We start from the raw sequence: 14249 nt of genomic DNA, 5'->3' as shown, positions 1-14249 counted from the left end.
GTTCAGAAAATGACCAAAAAAGTAAGGCTTACCCCTTTGGATTTTTGGCGAAAATTTCGACGAATCTGAAAAGTGCTGCAATGAATTTTTGCATGCACTATTCCGACGTAATTTTGCGAGAGGAATCGATTGAGCGCAGTCCCAATACGCTGCGAGCGATAGCTGAAAAGTTACAGCCGAAAAACCTGTGATTTTCATCGTCATTTCTCTGCTGCTGGTCCTACGCTCTTTTTGATGTGATTTCTGAGTTCCTGGGGGTCGAATTACTCTAGAGACGGTCATACGAATCGATTCCGAGACGGGAAATTTTCGGCTCCGAAAATGACCAAAAAAGTAAGGCTTACCCCTTTGGATTTTTGGCGAAAATTTCGACAAATCTGAAAAGTGCTGCAATGAATTTTTGCATGCACTATTCCGACGTAATTTTGCGAGAGGAATCGATTGAGCGCAGTCCCAATACGCTGCGAGCGATAGCTGAAAAGTTACAGCCGAAAAACCTGTGATTTTCATCGTCATTTCTCTGCTGCTGGTCCTACGCTCTTTTTGATGTGATTTCTGAGTTCCTGGGGGTCGAATTACTCTAGAGACGGTCATACGATTCGATTCCGAGACGAGAAATTTTCGGCTCCGGAAATGACCAAAAAAGTAAGGCTTACCCCTTTGGATTTTTGGCGAAAATTTCGACGAATCTGAAAAGTGCTGCAATGAATTTTTGCATGCACTATTCCGACGTAATTTTGCGAGAGGAATCGATTGAGCGCAGTCCCAATACGCTGCGAGCGATAGCTGAAAAGTTACAGCCGAAAAACCTGTGATTTTCATCGTCATTTCTCTGCTGCTGGTCCTACGCTCTTTTTGATGTGATTTCTGAGTTTCTGGGGGTCGAATTACTCTAGAGACGGTCATACGAATCGATTCCGAGACGAGAAATTTTCGGCTCCGAAAATGACCAAAAAAGTAAGGCTTACCCCTTTGGATTTTTGGCGAAAATTTCGACGAATCTGAAAAGTGCTGCAATGAATTTTTGCATGCACTATTCCGACGTAATTTTGCGAGAGGAATCGATTGAGCGCAGTCCCAATACGCTGCGAGCGATAGCTGAAAAGTTACAGCCGAAAAACCTCTGATTTTCATCGTCATTTCTCTGCTGTTGGTCCTACGCTCTTTTTCATGTGATTTCTGAGTTCCTGGGGGTCGAATTACTCTGGGAACGGTGATACGAATCGATTCCGAGACGAGAAATTTTCGGCTCCGAAAATGACCAAAAAAGTAAGGCCTTTGGATTTTTGGCGAAAATTTCGACGAATCTTAAAAGTGCTGCAATGAATTTTTGCATTCACTATTCCGACGTAATTTTGCGAGAGGAATCGATTGAGCGCAGTCCCAATACGCTGCGAGCGATAGCTGAAAAGTTACAGCCGAAAAACCTATGATTTTCATCGTCATTTCTCTGCTGTTGGTCCTACGCTCTTTTTCATGTGATTTCTGAGTTCCTGGTGGTCGAATTACTCTAGAGACGGTGATACGAATCGATTCCGAGACGAGAAATTTTCGGTTCAGAAAATGACCAAAAAAGTAAGGCTTACCCCTTTGGATTTTTGGCGAAAATTTCGACGAATCTGAAAAGTGCTGCAATGAATTTTTGCATGCACTATTCCGACGTAATTTTGCGAGAGGAATCGATTGAGCGCAGTCCCAATACGCTGCGAGCGATAGCTGAAAAGTTACAGCCGAAAAACCTGTGATTTTCATCGTCATTTCTCTGCTGCTGGTCCTACGCTCTTTTTGATGTGATTTCTGAGTTCCTGGGGGTCGAATTACTCTAGAGACGGTCATACGAATCGATTCCGAGACGGGAAATTTTCGGCTCCGAAAATGACCAAAAAAGTAAGGCTTACCCCTTTGGATTTTTGGCGAAAATTTCGACAAATCTGAAAAGTGCTGCAATGAATTTTTGCATGCACTATTCCGACGTAATTTTGCGAGAGGAATCGATTGAGCGCAGTCCCAATACGCTGCGAGCGATAGCTGAAAAGTTACAGCCGAAAAACCTGTGATTTTCATCGTCATTTCTCTGCTGCTGGTCCTACGCTCTTTTTGATGTGATTTCTGAGTTCCTGGGGGTCGAATTACTCTAGAGACGGTCATACGATTCGATTCCGAGACGAGAAATTTTCGGCTCCGGAAATGACCAAAAAAGTAAGGCTTACCCCTTTGGATTTTTGGCGAAAATTTCGACGAATCTGAAAAGTGCTGCAATGAATTTTTGCATGCACTATTCCGACGTAATTTTGCGAGAGGAATCGATTGAGCGCAGTCCCAATACGCTGCGAGCGATAGCTGAAAAGTTACAGCCGAAAAACCTGTGATTTTCATCGTCATTTCTCTGCTGCTGGTCCTACGCTCTTTTTGATGTGATTTCTGAGTTTCTGGGGGTCGAATTACTCTAGAGACGGTCATACGAATCGATTCCGAGACGAGAAATTTTCGGCTCCGAAAATGACCAAAAAAGTAAGGCTTACCCCTTTGGATTTTTGGCGAAAATTTCGACGAATCTGAAAAGTGCTGCAATGAATTTTTGCATGCACTATTCCGACGTAATTTTGCGAGAGGAATCGATTGAGCGCAGTCCCAATACGCTGCGAGCGATAGCTGAAAAGTTACAGCCGAAAAACCTGTGATTTTCATCGTCATTTCTCTGCTGCTGGTCCTACGCTCTTTTTGATGTGATTTCTGAGTTCCTGGGGGTCGAATTACTCTAGAGACGGTCATACGATTCGATTCCGAGACGAGAAATTTTCGGCTCCGGAAATGACCAAAAAAGTAAGGCTTACCCCTTTGGATTTTTGACGAAAATTTCGACGAATCTGAAAAGTGCTGCAATGAATTTTTGCATGCACTATTCCGACGTAATTTTGCGAGAGGAATCGATTGAGCGCAGTCCCAATACGCTGCGAGCGATAGCTGAAAAGTTACAGCCGAAAAACCTGTGATTTTCATCGTCATTTCTCTGCTGCTGGTCCTACGCTCTTTTTGATGTGATTTCTGAGTTCCTGGGGGTCGAATTACTCTAGAGACGGTCATACGATTCGATTCCCAGACGAGAAATTTTCGGCTCCGGAAATGACCAAAAAAGTAAGGCTTACCCCTTTGGATTTTTGGCGAAAATTTCGACGAATCTGAAAAGTGCTGCAATGAATTTTTGCATGCACTATTCCGACGTAATTTTGCGAGAGGAATCGATTGAGCGCAGTCCCAATACGCTGCGAGCGATAGCTGAAAAGTTACATCCGAAAAACCTGTGATTTTCATCGTCATTTCTCTGCTGCTGGTCCTACGCTCTTTTTGATGTGATTTCTGAGTTCCTGGGGGTCGAATTACTCTAGAGACGGTCATACGATTCGATTCCGAGACGAGAAATTTTCGGCTCCGGAAATGACCAAAAAAGTAAGGCTTACCCCTTTGGATTTTTGGCGAAAATTTCGACGAATCTGAAAAGTGCTGCAATGAATTTTTGCATGCACTATTCCGACGTAATTTTGCGAGAGGAATCGATTGAGCGCAGTCCCAATACGCTGCGAGCGATAGCTGAAAAGTTACAGCCGAAAAACCTGTGATTTTCATCGTCATTTCTCTGCTGCTGGTCCTACGCTCTTTTTGATGTGATTTCTGAGTTTCTGGGGGTCGAATTACTCTAGAGACGGTCATACGAATCGATTCCGAGACGAGAAATTTTCGGCTCCGAAAATGACCAAAAAAGTAAGGCTTACCCCTTTGGATTTTTGGCGAAAATTTCGACGAATCTGAAAAGTGCTGCAATGACTTTTTGCATGCACTATTCCGACGTAATTTTGCGAGAGGAATCGATTGAGCGCAGTCCCAATACGCTGCGAGCGATAGCTGAAAAGTTACAGCCGAAAAACCTGTGATTTTCATCGTCATTTCTCTGCTGCTGGTCCTACGCTCTTTTTGATGTGATTTCTGAGTTCCTGGGGGTCGAATTACTCTAGAGACGGTCATACGATTCGATTCCGAGACGAGAAATTTTCGGCTCCGGAAATGACCAAAAAAGTAAGGCTTACCCCTTTGGATTTTTGGCGAAAATTTCGACGAATCTGAAAAGTGCTGCAATGAATTTTTGCATGCACTATTCCGACGTAATTTTGCGAGAGGAATCGATTGAGCGCAGTCCCAATACGCTGCGAGCGATAGCTGAAAAGTTACAGCCGAAAAACCTGTGATTTTCATCGTCATTTCTCTGCTGCTGGTCCTACGCTCTTTTTGATGTGATTTCTGAGTTTCTGGGGGTCGAATTACTCTAGAGACGGTCATACGAATCGATTCCGAGACGAGAAATTTTCGGCTCCGAAAATGACCAAAAAAGTAAGGCTTACCCCTTTGGATTTTTGGCGAAAATTTCGACGAATCTGAAAAGTGCTGCAATGAATTTTTGCATGCACTATTCCGACGTAATTTTGCGAGAGGAATCGATTGAGCGCAGTCCCAATACGCTGCGAGCGATAGCTGAAAAGTTACAGCCGAAAAACCTGTGATTTTCATCGTCATTTCTCTGCTGCTGGTCCTACGCTCTTTTTGATGTGATTTCTGAGTTCCTGGGGGTCGAATTACTCTAGAGACGGTCATACGATTCGATTCCGAGACGAGAAATTTTCGGCTCCGGAAATGACCAAAAAAGTAAGGCTTACCCCTTTGGATTTTTGGCGAAAATTTCGACGAATCTGAAAAGTGCTGCAATGAATTTTTGCATGCACTATTCCGACGTAATTTTGCGAGAGGAATCGATTGAGCGCAGTCCCAATACGCTGCGAGCGATAGCTGAAAAGTTACAGCCGAAAAACCTGTGATTTTCATCGTCATTTCTCTGCTGCTGGTCCTACGCTCTTTTTGATGTGATTTCTGAGTTCCTGGGGGTCGAATTACTCTAGAGACGGTCATACGATTCGATTCCGAGACGAGAAATTTTCGGCTCCGGAAATGACCAAAAAAGTAAGGCTTACCCCTTTGGATTTTTGGCGAAAATTTCGACGAATCTGAAAAGTGCTGCAATGAATTTTTGCATGCACTATTCCGACGTAATTTTGCGAGAGGAATCGATTGAGCGCAGTCCCAATACGCTGCGAGCGATAGCTGAAAAGTTACAGCCGAAAAACCTGTGATTTTCATCGTCATTTCTCTGCTGCTGGTCCTACGCTCTTTTTGATGTGATTTCTGAGTTCCTGGGGGTCGAATTACTCCAGAGACGGTCATACGATTCGATTCCGAGACGAGAAATTTTCGGCTCCGGAAATGACCAAAAAAGTAAGGCTTACCCCTTTGGATTTTTGGCGAAAATTTCGACGAATCTGAAAAGTGCTGCAATGAATTTTTGCATGCACTATTCCGACGTAATTTTGCGAGAGGAATCGATTGAGCGCAGTCCCAATACGCTGCGAGCGATAGCTGAAAAGTTACAGCCGAAAAACCTGTGATTTTCATCGTCATTTCTCTGCTGCTGGTCCTACGCTCTTTTTGATGTGATTTCTGAGTTCCTGGGGGTCGAATTACTCTAGAGACGGTCATACGATTCGATTCCGAGACGAGAAATTTTCGGCTCCGGAAATGACCAAAAAAGTAAGGCTTACCCCTTTGGATTTTTGGCGAAAATTTCGACGAATCTGAAAAGTGCTGCAATGAATTTTTGCATGCACTATTCCGACGTAATTTTGCGAGAGGAATCGATTGAGCGCAGTCCCAATACGCTGCGAGCGATAGCTGAAAAGTTACAGCCGAAAAACCTGTGATTTTCATCGTCATTTCTCTGCTGCTGGTCCTACGCTCTTTTTGATGTGATTTCTGAGTTTCTGGGGGTCGAATTACTCTAGAGACGGTCATACGAATCGATTCCGAGACGAGAAATTTTCGGCTCCGAAAATGACCAAAAAAGTAAGGCTTACCCCTTTGGATTTTTGGCGAAAATTTCGACGAATCTGAAAAGTGCTGCAATGACTTTTTGCATGCACTATTCCGACGTAATTTTGCGAGAGGAATCGATTGAGCGCAGTCCCAATACGCTGCGAGCGATAGCTGAAAAGTTACAGCCGAAAAACCTGTGATTTTCATCGTCATTTCTCTGCTGCTGGTCCTACGCTCTTTTTGATGTGATTTCTGAGTTCCTGGGGGTCGAATTACTCTAGAGACGGTCATACGATTCGATTCCGAGACGAGAAATTTTCGGCTCCGGAAATGACCAAAAAAGTAAGGCTTACCCCTTTGGATTTTTGGCGAAAATTTCGACGAATCTGAAAAGTGCTGCAATGAATTTTTGCATGCACTATTCCGACGTAATTTTGCGAGAGGAATCGATTGAGCGCAGTCCCAATACGCTGCGAGCGATAGCTGAAAAGTTACAGCCGAAAAACCTGTGATTTTCATCGTCATTTCTCTGCTGCTGGTCCTACGCTCTTTTTGATGTGATTTCTGAGTTCCTGGGGGTCGAATTACTCTAGAGACGGTCATACGAATCGATTCCGAGACGAGAAATTTTGGGCTCCGAAAATGACCGAAAAAGTAAGGCTTACCCCTTTGGATTTTTGGCGAAAATTTCGACGAATCTGAAAAGTGCTGCAATGAATTTTTGCATGCACTATTCCGACGTAATTTTGCGAGAGGAATCGATTGAGCGCAGTCCCAATACGCTGCGAGCGATAGCTGAAAAGTTACAGCCGAAAAACCTGTGATTTTCATCGTCATTTCTCTGCTGCTGGTCCTACGCTCTTTTTGATGTGATTTCTGAGTTCCTGGGGGTCGAATTACTCTAGAGACGGTCATACGAATCGATTCCGAGACGAGAAATTTTCGGCTCCGAAAATGACCAAAAAAGTAAGGCTTACCCCTTTGGATTTTTGGCGAAAATTTCGACGAATCTGGAAAGTGCTGCAATGAATTTTTGCATGCACTATTCCGACGTAATTTTGCGAGAGGAATCGATTACGCGCAGTCCCAATACGCTGCGAGCGATAGCTGAAAAGTTACAGCCGAAAAACCTGTGATTTTCATCGTCATTTCTCTGCTGCTGGTCCTACGCTCTTTTTGATGTGATTTCTGAGTTCCTGGGGGTCGAATTACTCTAGAGACGGTCATACGAATCGATTCCGAGACGAGAAATTTTCGGCTCCGAAAATGACCGAAAAAGTAAGGCTTACCCCTTTGGATTTTTGGCGAAAATTTCGACGAATCTGAAAAGTGCTGCAATGAATTTTTGCATACACTATTCCGACGTAATTTTGCGAGAGGAATCGATTGAGCGCAGTCCCAATACGCTGCGAGCGATAGCTGAAAAGTTACAGCCGAAAAACCTGTGATTTTCATCGTCATTTCTCTGCTGCTGGTCCTACGCTCTTTTTGATGTGATTTCTGAGTTCCTGGGGGTCGAATTACTCTAGAGACGGTCATACGATTCGATTCCGAGACGAGAAATTTTCGGCTCCGGAAATGACCAAAAAAGTAAGGCTTACCCCTTTGGATTTTTGGCGAAAATTTCGACGAATCTGAAAAGTGCTGCAATGAATTTTTGCATGCACTATTCCGACGTAATTTTGCGAGAGGAATCGATTGAGCGCAGTCCCAATACGCTGCGAGCGATAGCTGAAAAGTTACAGCCGAAAAACCTGTGATTTTCATCGTCATTTCTCTGCTGCTGGTCCTACGCTCTTTTTGATGTGATTTCTGAGTTCCTGGGGGTCGAATTACTCTAGAGACGGTCATACGAATCGATTCCGAGACGAGAAATTTTCGGCTCCGAAAATGACCGAAAAAGTAAGGCTTACCCCTTTGGATTTTTGGCGAAAATTTCGACGAATCTGGAAAGTGTTGCAATGAATTTTTGCATGCACTATTCCGACGTAATTTTGCGAGAGGAATCGATTGAGCGCAGTCCCAATACGCTGCGAGCGATAGCTGAAAAGTTACAGCCGGAAAACCTGTGATTTTCATCGTCATTTCTCTGCTGCTGGTCCTACGCTCTTTTTGATGTGATTTCTGAGTTCCTGGGGGTCGAATTACTCTAGAGACGGTCATACGAATCGATTCCGAGACGAGAAATTTTCGGCTCCGAAAATGACCAAAAAAGTAAGGCTTACCCCATTGGATTTTTGGCGAAAATTTCGACGAATCTGAAAAGTGCTGCAATGAATTTTTGCATGCACTATTCCGACGTAATTTTGCGAGAGGAATCGATTACGCGCAGTCCCAATACGCTGCGAGCGATAGCTGAAAAGTTACAGCCGAAAAACCTGTGATTTTCATCGTCATTTCTCTGCTGCTGGTCCTACGCTCTTTTTGATGTGATTTCTGAGTTCCTGGGGGTCGAATTACTCTAGAGACGGTCATACGAATCGATTCCGAGACGAGAAATTTTCGGCTCCGAAAATGACCGAAAAAGTAAGGCTTACCCCTTTGGATTTTTGGCGAAAATTTCGACGAATCTGAAAAGTGCTGCAATGAATTTTTGCATACACTATTCCGACGTAATTTTGCGAGAGGAATCGGATGAGCGCGGTCCCAATACGCTGCGAGCGATAGCTGAAAAGTTACAGCCGAAAAACCTCTGATTTTCATCGTCATTTCTCTGCTGCTGGTCCTACGCTCTTTTTGATGTGATTTCTGAGTTCCTGGGGGTCGAATTACTCTAAAAACGGTCATACGAATCGATTCCGAGACGAGAAATTTTCGGCTCCGAAAATGACCAAAAAAGTAAGGCTTACCCCTTTGGATTTTTGGCGAAAATTTCGACGAATCTGAAAAGTGCTGCAATGAATTTTTGCATGCACTATTCCGACGTAATTTTGCGAGAGGAATCGATTGAGCGCAGTCCCAATACGCTGCGAGCGATAGCTGAAAAGTTACAGCCGAAAAACCTGTGATTTTCGTCGTCATTTCTCTGCTGCTGGTCCTACGCTCTTTTTGATGTGATTTCTGAGTTCCTGGGGGTCGAATTACTCTAGAGACGGTCATACGAATCGATTCCGAGACGAGAAATTTTCGGCTCCGAAAATGACCAAAAAAGTAAGGCTTACCCCTTTGGATTTTTGGCGAAAATTTCGACGAATCTGGAAAGTGCTGCAATGAATTTTTGCATGCACTATTCCGACGTAATTTTGCGAGAGGAATCGATTACGCGCAGTCCCAATACGCTGCGAGCGATAGCTGAAAAGTTACAGCCGAAAAACCTGTGATTTTCATCGTCATTTCTCTGCTGCTGGTCCTACGCTCTTTTTGATGTGATTTCTGAGTTCCTGGGGGTCGAATTACTCTAGAGACGGTCATACGAATCGATTCCGAGACGAGAAATTTTCGGCTCCGAAAATGACCAAAAAAGTAAGGCTTACCCCTTTGGATTTTTGGCGAAAATTTCGACGAATCTGAAAAGTGCTGCAATGAATTTTTGCATGCACTATTCCGACGTAATTTTGCGAGAGGAATCGATTGAGCGCAGTCCCAATACGCTGCGAGCGATAGCTGAAAAGTTACAGCCGAAAAACCTGTGATTTTCATCGTCATTTCTCTGCTGCTGGTCCTACGCTCTTTTTGATGTGATTTCCGAGTTCCTGGGGGTCGAATTACTCTAGAGACGGTCATACGAATCGATTCCGAGACGAGAAATTTTCGGCTCCGAAAATGACCGAAAAAGTAAGGCTTACCCCTTTGGATTTTTGGCGAAAATTTCGACGAATCTGAAAAGTGCTGCAATGAATTTTTGCATGCACTATTCCGACGTAATTTTGCGAGAGGAATCGATTGAGCGCAGTCCCAATACGCTGCGAGCGATAGCTGAAAAGTTACAACCGAAAAACCTGTGATTTTCATCGTCATTTCTCTGCTGCTGGTCCTACGCTCTTTTTGATGTGATTTCTGAGTTCCTGGGGGTCGAATTACTCTAGAGACGGTCATACGAATCGATTCCGAGACGAGAAATTTTCGGTTCAGAAAATGATCAGAAAAGTAAGGCTTACCCCTTTGGATTTTTGGCGAAAATTTCGACGAATCTTAAAAGTGCTGCAATGAATTTTTGCATGCACTATTCCGACGTAATTTTGCGAGAGGAATCGATTGAGCGCAGTCCCAATACGCTGCGAGCGATAGCTGAAAATTACAGCCGAAAAACCTATGATTTTCATCGTCATTTCTCTGCTGTTGGTCCTTCGCTCTTTTTGATGTGATTTCTGAGTTCCTGGTGGTCGAATTACTCTAGAGACGGTCATACGAATCGATTCCGAGACGAGAAATTTTCGGTTCAGAAAATGACCAAAAAAGTAAGGCTTACCCCTTTGGATTTTTGGCGAAAATTTCGACGAATCTGAAAAGTGCTGCAACGAATTTTTGCATGCACTATTCTGACGTAATTTTGCGAGAGGAATCGATTGGGCGCAGTCCCAATACGCTGCGAACGATAGCTGAAAAGTTACAGCCGAAAAACCTATGATTTTCATCGTCATTTCTCTGCTGTTGGTCCTACGCTCTTTTTCATGTGATTTCTGAGTTCCTGGTGGTCGAATTACTCTAGAGACGGTCATACGAATCGATTCCGAGACGAGAAATTTTCGGTTCAGAAAATGACCAAAAAAGTAAGGCTTACTCCTTTGGATTTTTGGCGAAAATTTCGACGAATCTGAAAAGTGCTGCAATGAATTTTTGCATGCACTATTCCGACGTAATTTTGCGAGAGGAATCGATTGAGCGCAGTCCCAATACGCTGCGAACGATAGCTGAAAAGTTACAGCCGAAAAACCTATGATTTTCATCGTCATTTCTCTGCTGTTGGTCCTACGCTCTTTTTGATGTGATTCCTGAGTTCCTGGTGGTCGAATTACTCTAGAGACGGTCATACGAATCGATTCCGAGACGAGAAATTTTCGGCTCCGAAAATGACCAAAAAAGTAAGGCTTACCCCTTTCGATTTTTGGCGCAAATTTCGACGAATCTGAAAAGTGCTGCAATGAATTTTTGTATGCACTATTCCGACGTAATTTTGCGAGAGGAATCGATTGGGCGCAGTCCCAATACGCTGCGAGTAACGGATTAAGACTTACAGCCAAAAAACGAAAGCGCAGTCTCGTCAGTTTTTCAGCTGCTGATTTTTTCGACGGCATTTTCTAGCCGTTGGTCCTACACTCTTTTTGGTGCGTCTTTCGCGTCCCTGGGGGTCTAATCAGTCCAGACAGGCTTATTCCAATCGTTTTGACGACCGCAAGTTTCATCCTCAAAAATCACAGAAAAAGGAAGGTTAACCCCGTTGGATTTTTGGTGAAAATTCCATCGATTCTGAGAAGTGCTTGAAGCTACTTTTTGACGCATTATATCGACGTGATTTTGCGAGAGGAATTGATCGCGCATTGTCTGGAATCGCTGTGAGCAGCAGGTTAAAAGTTACCGCCCAAATACGACAAATTTCCTTCGTATCTCCGCAACTGTTGCTCCCACGAGGTCTTCAACGCCATTTCCGGCTTCCTAAAAAAGGTCGATGCACCCATTTCAAGACAAAACGTGTGAGACTCAAAAATTGGAGGAAACGGAAGGTTCACCCCTATGGATTCTTTCAGTCGAAAATTTGCTGATTTTTGCAAACGATAAAATTTGCTCACTGATACCCTATGTCAATATATTTTTGCGAGACGAATCGATTGCTTGCATGTTAGCATTGCTCTGAGCAACGAATCAAGAGTGATGTTCGAAAAATCAAGATATCTCCCTTTCGTCGTATATTCTCAGCTGTTGATCCTTTTTGCCTTCTTAGGGTCTAATAATTCTACTCAAGGTTTATAGAATCAATTCTGCGAGTAAAAGTTTTTTTCTCCAGAAATTGCAAAAAACCAATATCTTTTGTATAATTTACATGCCATCATCCACAAGTTCACTCTATTTATTCAAGTCAGTTGAAATTCAAATAAAGGGTTGAATTTATTCGACAATATAATTTCAATAGCAATTACTTCACTTCAGATACAATAGTAGATCACACTTTTTATTACGTGTTATGTTCAAATAAGTTACTTTCCAAAAAATATCACAGACCTACTTGGAATATCCCTCCATGTATAAGTATGAACAAATGGAATAATGACGATAAGAAAGTAGGATATTACATGTAAGTGGAACTTGGATTGCCAAATATTTATTTTCAATTATAAATGTATTTAGTTTTTTTTAAATTTGTATAATCCTTAGTACGTGAGACCTCAAGTAGTTTTGATAACAAGAAAAATATATACCTTATAACTTCAAAATTATACTAAATTATTCAAACATTCATAACCAACATCACCCAATAGGTACATATTAATTTGATTACCATACCTCTGCACCTGACAGTATCAAGCAAATACATTTCGAACTTCATAAGCTATGGTATTTCTCACAACCGTACGACCGTGAATGTTTTTTTTTTTTTATTCAATTTAGTAAAATCTTTGTTAAGGAATCGAGGTACAGTTTGATAAATGCTGAATTTGATGCTATCATTTAGGTTCTTAATTTTTACAACGGTAACTGAATTTAAACTTTGCATCACAAATATTATTAAAATAACTAAATACTTACAATGAAGCATTGTACATAGCTAAAACAAGTTCAATTAAAAAATAGATACGTAAGTTTGGTATTTTTTAGTACCACTCAATTCTCATTCATAAAATAATTATAATCCTAAAACAAGGTGTAACAAGATACAACAAGGACTAAATTGACTAATGTAAATTACAATTCCATTGTGTATCGAAACAAATTTGAATATGTGACTGTGCATTTATTATTTCGTTTCTATTGTCTCTTCTTAGCCGCTTTCACTGCTTTTGATTTTTGTTTCTCTTCTCCAGCAAAGAAAGTCGTTATCATTTCTGACATTTCAGGCATATCATATTTAGTCAAGCTATTCAATTGCTCCATTTCCTGAAACGAAGAAGTACCGACAATCTTAACTCAACAGTTGTAAGTATTACAATAATATACTTGATTCATTGACCAATAATTCGCATCCACTCAACAAGAACTTATCATTACAATGGGAGTTTCATATAATCAATAGCAATAAATTTGTCTCTCATAATTGAAATGACTAACTGAAAATAGCATTTTATCGTAAAGCCTTTAAGCTATGCTTCAGACATAAATGACATGTTAAGTTACAATTTTTTGAAATCTTCCAAGCCTTGTCCCAATTTGGTCAATGCAAGCACTGATCCTAGAATCGTATTGTTAAGACAGTCGAAAATCATTGGTCGATTCACTTGTTGCATATCGTATTAGTAATAAAAAAAAAATAAGAATTAGCAACGGTGCAACTAAATCTAAAGCAGTTTTTTCACTAACCTTTCGTGTTTCTGGATCATTCATTATTTTTGGTAGAACCATTATTAATAAAAGAGGCAGTATCATCATGAGAACCTGAAAAAAATGTTGCTTGAATGATGAAAGGACATTTTATAAAGTTCCAACACATCAGGAGATGCAGTGAACTAGTTTGAAAAATAAAATAAAAATTGGGCAATTACCTTTATATATGTTAATTAAATAAAATTATTGCATCGTTTTAAATACAGTTACAATTATCACAACATGTGGAGGGAGATTACGTACCATTGGATTAAATAAGAAATCTGTTACTCTCCACTGTTCTCTAAGTTGAAAATATCGGAATGGAGCAAATGGTCTCATTTTCAAAGGATATGGAACTTGAATAACTTGTGAAGTTTGAATTAAGTTCACTTTTCGAGCTCTGAACTTTCCCTTGGAATTTATCTCAACTCGTACAGGCTCATAAGCATAGTTGGGGTTGACAACTTCGATGATGTAAGAACCCGACGGGACATTGGAAATTGTGAACGAACCGTCCTCCCTATAAAACAACAGAAAGAAAAACGGTCCTGAGTAACTCAGAGGAACGTGAGTTGAATTGGAAAATATTGTGTCGTGTAAATACCTAAGATATCCAACATGTTCCCCTCCGTTTGCCATGACGTGAGTCATGAGTTGCCATCCGCTAAGTATTGCATTTTCAGGAGGGAAAACTTTTCCTTCGATGACGTATCTGTCGGTCGAAACTTCTTCGTCGTTTTCACCAAATACATTGCTAATTTGGCAAATTATTAAAAGTAGAGATACTGATCTTGTTAGGAAGGCCATTTTGTTCAACATAACCTATTCCTCGTAGTCAGCTGGGTGCGGACTTGAATGTAATCGTGAGGCTCTGAGTGTCA

At 41.7% G+C, this 14249-nt stretch overlaps 1 protein-coding gene across 3 annotated transcripts; it reads right to left on the bottom strand.

Annotated features, from left to right (window-relative positions):
- Positions 1-12502: 12502 nt before the first annotated feature.
- LOC124409898 (ER membrane protein complex subunit 7) lies at positions 12503-14209 on the bottom strand. 3 transcript variants are annotated; one of them, XM_046887846.1, is made up of 4 exons: positions 13973-14208; positions 13630-13888; positions 13363-13437; positions 12503-12966 (listed from the first exon to the last, which is right to left on the bottom strand). In XM_046887846.1, exons 1-4 carry the CDS (start codon positions 14185-14187, stop codon positions 12814-12816), a joined length of 702 nt encoding a protein of 233 aa, XP_046743802.1. In that variant the 5' UTR covers positions 14188-14208; the 3' UTR covers positions 12503-12813. The 3 variants fall into 3 exon arrangements, with proteins under 3 accessions (XP_046743802.1, XP_046743803.1, XP_046743804.1); XM_046887847.1 differs by having other exon boundaries at positions 12503-12942; positions 13973-14203; XM_046887848.1 differs by lacking the exon at positions 12503-12966 and adding an exon at positions 13208-13303 and having other exon boundaries at positions 13336-13437; positions 13973-14209.
- Between the last annotated feature and the right edge of the window lie 40 nt (positions 14210-14249).

This window comes from Diprion similis, chromosome 8, assembly GCF_021155765.1.
Source record: "Diprion similis isolate iyDipSimi1 chromosome 8, iyDipSimi1.1, whole genome shotgun sequence".
NCBI lineage: Eukaryota > Metazoa > Arthropoda > Insecta > Hymenoptera > Diprionidae > Diprion > Diprion similis.
The sequence above is the reverse complement of the archived record's forward strand: the minus strand, read 5'-3'. Positions and strand labels throughout refer to the sequence as shown.